At 28.2% G+C, this 5,438-nt stretch overlaps 1 protein-coding gene across 1 annotated transcript; it reads right to left on the bottom strand.

Annotated features, from left to right (window-relative positions):
• Positions 1–1,853: 1,853 nt before the first annotated feature.
• LOC133038173 (uncharacterized) lies at positions 1,854–3,057 on the bottom strand. The gene is made up of 2 exons (XM_061116235.1): positions 3,015–3,057; positions 1,854–2,278 (listed from the first exon to the last, which is right to left on the bottom strand). The coding sequence occupies exons 1-2, from the start codon at positions 3,055–3,057 to the stop codon at positions 1,854–1,856; spliced, it is 468 nt and encodes a 155-aa protein (XP_060972218.1).
• Positions 3,058–5,438: the final 2,381 nt, after the last annotated feature.

Raw genomic sequence — 5,438 nt, 5'->3', positions numbered from 1 at the left:
TCTAATTTGAGAATTATAATTGATTAATCAAAATAAATTACATGAGTCTTACAAGCAATATTATCTCAACTAGTGGGGGGACCATGGGTCTATATAACCGAGCTTCCAATAAGTAGATCAAGAATTTAGCACTAAAATTCACTAACTTATTAATTCTTCGTTGAATCCACGCATAGAACTTAGAATTGCACTCTCAGTATATAGAATGCTCTATATGTTCCACCATATAGACACATCATTAGTTATCCATTGTTATAATCCTAATGTGATCAATGATCCTCTATATGAATGATATACACTGTAAAAGGGATTAAATTACCGTTACACCCTACAATGTATTTATTCCTTAAAACACTTGACCCCGTATAAATGATATTTCAGCTTATGTGAAATGAGTACTCCACCATTTATGTTCGTTTGGTCAAGCTCGAAGGAGATCATCCTTTGCTTACTATTCGCCAGATAGAAGCTATAGATTCCATGTTTATGCTAGCGCTCCCACTCAATTGCACTACCGTGTTCCCAAAATGTACGTATCACCCTGTCCTAAAAGTAGGCTTAACTAACAAATCAAAGAACATGAATAGCCTTTCAAGATTGAGCCTAATCATAACAGGATTAAGAACATTTGATCTAGGATCAACTAGGCGATATTGATTTGAATAGATATTACGGTAAATTTAATAAATCTAAGTCAAAGTTCAATATCGGTCCCTTCCGATGCATACTCCATGCATCCAACCTGAGCTTTACTTTAACCAATGCTCTGGAAAGAACATAGCACTTCTCCAAATGCAAGTAAACTCTGTTGTAGATTATCATATCAGTAAAACCCTATGTCTGATAAATTTAGGAAACTTTATTCACATAGTCATGTTTACTTTTCAATGTGTTGACGACACAATAAACAGGATCAAGTATGTGAAAAGGGTTTCAGATGAATTCATACATTATGTACATATAATCATGAAATAAATCATGTGAACCATGCAACATTAAATGTTATTTCTGATCTATATTAATAAGTAAATCTGATTATATTGAAATGAGTTTTATTTAGGGCATAAAACCCAACAGCATCACCCTCAAGGGGAGGACCTCCAAAGGTGAAAAGCAAAGTTACAGTAGAGAAAAAGATGTCCCATCGTTTCTTCTCCCTCACCGCAAAAGAGGCAAGACACGTCTTCAATCTGCATTCTTTTAGCAAGAGTTGACCTGATAGGTAAGGCATTAGAGAGAATGCTCCACCAAATGACTTTGTGGCGTTCCAAGATCCTAGAATTCTACAGTTTATTCCAAAGAGCGAGAGCCATAGTGGGAGGGGGACTCTTGACAAGGGTTGAGCAAGACATGCAGATTTTGTAGAAAAGCGACCAGAAGGTTCCTTAGTTTAGATCCATTTATCCCTGTCTTGACCTCTGGGCCTTCCCCCTTTTGAGGATATTATTGGTTGTCTCTTGGTCAAAAAGGTTGTTGAGTTTGGAAATATCCCAAATCCTATTATCAATAAGAAGATTCGCTACTTTCTTCCAACCCTCTGGTCGCCCGTTTTTAGGGTAGGGATGGAAGTCTTGACTATGAATCACCCACGACCCATCCGAAATGTCTGTATCTTTCCCATCCGATATGAGCTTACAGGCTTCTTTCTTAAGAATTTTTTAGTTTTCACAATATTCTTCTAGAACAACAAATCTGAATTCTTGTACGAACACTTCAAGAAAGGTCTACCTTTTAGGTACTTGGCACTGAAAACCTTGCAACACAAAGAATTATCCTTATTCAAGAAAGCCCAATCCCATTAAGCCAGGAAAGCCTGATTCATTTCTAAGGTCCTCTAGAAGCCAATTCCACCCCTAGACTTGGGGAGGCATAACTGATCTCAGGCTTAAGACAAATGCCACAGTTGCCCTGCTCATAGCCCCACAAAAATCTCTAACCATGCCATCTATTTTCGCTGCAAGCTTCTTGGACAACTTCGTCGTTTGCATGGTATAAACTGGTAAAGAAAATCCCACTGATTTTATCAGAGTAGCACGACCGACTTTAGATAAGGATTTCAACTTCCACCCATGCAGCTTAGAGACCAAGTTATCCATGATGAAAATGAAATCTGTATCTTTCCTACGACTTCGGAATAACGGGAGACCCAGGTAGTTAATGTAGTTAATGTTACCTACTACTGGGTTGAGGTCGAGAGCCTGCTTAATACCACGCTTCATCCCATTACTGGTATTCTTGCTAAAGAAGATGGATGTTTTCTCATTATTAATACGTTGGCCTGACCAATCGCAAAATAGCTCCAGATACTACCAAAATCTCTTAGCTTCCTCTATCGTGGCCCTACCCACCAAAATAAGATCATCTGCAAAGAACAAATGGGATATAAAAATTACTCTTTATAATATAGAATATGCAAGAAATTCTATAAATGTAGGGAGCTCTCTACTTTTTTGTTAAATTTTTTTTAATAGTACTTTAATCAAAAGTATTGTTACTTTTTTATTATTTTATAAAATTAATTTATATTTGACAAATTTAAATTATAAAATATTATTAAAATAATCAATAATAACGTACATTTTCATTAATCGATAAATAAAGTAATAAATAAACTCTAGAATAAATAATTATTAATAATAATGGCAAGAAAGTTTTTAATGTGGCTTTGAAGTTAATTTTTTATACTTCACGAGTCCATCTTATTTTTGGGTTATTATAGAACTAAAAAACAAATCGTGCTTCGCGTGTGGTTGTATTTTGTTTAGTGAAATATCATTTTTTAATTCTTTTTTGATATTTTTGTTAATAATATGAGTAACTATTCTAGTAAACTATTTTTTTTTTTTTTAAATTTTTACTCAAAAAGTAAATTTAAATATAGTAGAAAAATTTCATAACAACTAAAAAAGACAACTATAATATATATATATATATATATATATATATATATAGAAAACTAATCATATGTATAAATTTTAAAATTGTTATCATCACTGTCTTCAAGTTATCGTTACATTCAAAATTGTTATCTTCACCATATCTCATTATAGTCGTCATTATATTCAAAGTCATTGTTGTCATCATCATATCTCGCTTATAGCCATTATTGTTATCACTATATCTCACTTGTAATCATTATTACATTGAAAGCAGTTGTCATTACCGTATCTCACTTATGCATCCAATCAAACACAAATAATTATAATTCATGTAATTTTTCTTTCAAATAATGTGTGTTTAAAAAATTAGATTATCATTATCTTCTCGTGTAGTTGTATTTTCTTTAGTGATAATTAAATTATAAAAGTATATCAAATTTCAAATTTTAGTATTTTTATATAATATTCTCCTAATATATAAGTAACTATTTTACTAAAAATAATTCTCTTAATAAAGTCTTAATTTTTTAATTATTTTGAACTAAATAAATGATTTTTTAATTTATTATTTGTTATAAATATATTATTTATATGGTTGATTTTCAAAACATATATTGTTAGAAGAAATTAAAAAATTATAACAATTGATTGTTTTATAGAAAATTCATCATATATTTTGTCAATGTCCTTTCTAATAAATTTACATTGATTAATTACTCACTTTTATACAAATATGTAATAATATATATATAATAAATTAAATTATTAGAATCAAATTTTGAAAAGAAAAAGTAAAAAATTAAGGCATCAAGAAGGGAAAGATTAGAGAAGACCATGAACAAATAAGAGCTTAAAAAAGGAATAATTATATAAGGCACAATTTTTTGTAAAATAATTACATTTTTACGTTTAAAGAATATTTTTTTTTACATTTTTACAGTTTTCCAAAAAATAACACGAAAACAACATAAAATCAACAAGAAAACTACATAAAAGAAATATGAAAATAACATCAAAATAACAACAAAAAAATAACATACAGATAACAAAAAATCAACAAAAAATTAAAAAGATTACAACATAAAAAGACCATATTTTCTGTAAATAAAATTAAAAAAATCGTAAAAATGTTAAAATTCTGTGAAACCGCACTTTTGTAATTTTTTTGTTGTTTTTATATTTTTGTGAAATAATCCCTAAGAAAAACTTGAACTAATATAATAAATATTAATAGGAATATATGTGAAATTTTAAAAAAAAATTAATTATGGATAATGTTTTATACATATATTATATATATTTTAAAACTCATAATGTAATATCAATCACCTAGAAATATATATTTATATATAGGAACACATACATAGTATATTATTTTTACGAACTTCAGAAATATATTCTATAAAAACATGCTACACTTATAATGGTAATTATATACTTATGATTGATTAATAAGTTTATCGACTCCATATATGATCATTAACAACAATTAACCTAGCCACATGCATATTGAAGATGGAAAAAAAAACAAGTAGAATACTTTTTAAGTTTTTTCTCATAAATATAAGTTTCGTCACTTTTTATGATTTTTTTTTTTTAAAATTAGAGTTATTTTATGGGTTTACAAAGCCCATACATTTTGAAATGGTTTTTTAAAAGCCCATATTTAGCTTTAGTTAGTTTCTGAATGTAAATTTATAATTTTATTTTTTTTTAAATGGAAAATTTACACATTTATACTAGTAAGAGTAAATAATTTTAAATTTGTTAGAAAAACAATAATATACTCAAAATACAATAATAATTATTAAAAATAACTAATTGAATTTATATAATAAATACAGTTACAATGATCACAACATCCTTTAAATAATTTTACTCACCTAAATTTTTATACGAATTTCTTTTATAAAATTTTCCTTTATTAACCAAATTTATTTAATATTAATCTTAGATTATACATTTATTAGTTGAATAGTTGTGCTATTTGCACACACACACACACACGCAAAAAGTAGTATTTATCATCACAAACTTTAATAACACTCCAAAATAAGCATCAGAATTTCAGAAAAAGAATAATTTTTGATACTATTAAATAATTTATTAATATCAATTCTACTTTTACTCTTATTATGTTTGATTGAAATCCAACATTAAAATTATATTTTCACTCAATTAAGACATTCTATAGCATAAGATATATACTTTTACTACTAATTAATAGTTAACTCAAATATTTAGATACTAATGAATTTTTTTAACAGGTAACACAAATATTTAAATAGAAAAATGCTTAAAGTTACTCATCAAGGAGCTAGTGCTACGAAAGAGACTAAAATTCAAATTTATTCCACTCAATATGAGAACTTTAAGATAAAAGCGGATGAAACCATTGCTAACATGTATACTTAATTTACTACAATTACTAATGGTTTGAATTCTCTTGGCAAGGTATTTACTCAAAAGGATATGGTGACCAAGATTTTGAGAAGTCACACCAAGGCTTATTAAGGAAAGGTGGTTGCCATTCAAGAAGCCAAGAATCTCTCAACACTT

The sequence above is a fragment of the Cannabis sativa genome, chromosome 5 (assembly GCF_029168945.1).
Source record: "Cannabis sativa cultivar Pink pepper isolate KNU-18-1 chromosome 5, ASM2916894v1, whole genome shotgun sequence".
NCBI classification, from domain to species: domain Eukaryota; kingdom Viridiplantae; phylum Streptophyta; class Magnoliopsida; order Rosales; family Cannabaceae; genus Cannabis; species Cannabis sativa.
Note: the sequence above shows the minus strand (reverse complement) of the source record. Positions and strands in the feature narration are given on the sequence as shown.

Bases quoted from the DNA above. Each gene is read 5' to 3' on its own strand.
- LOC133038173 (XM_061116235.1), bottom strand. From the start codon at position 3,057: ATGACGACTATAATGAGATATGGTGAAGATAACAATTTTGAAT. The intron at 2,279-3,014 runs GTAACGATAACT...GCGATTGGTCAG, and splicing joins TGAAGATAACAATTTTGAAT to GCCAACGTATTAATAATGAG.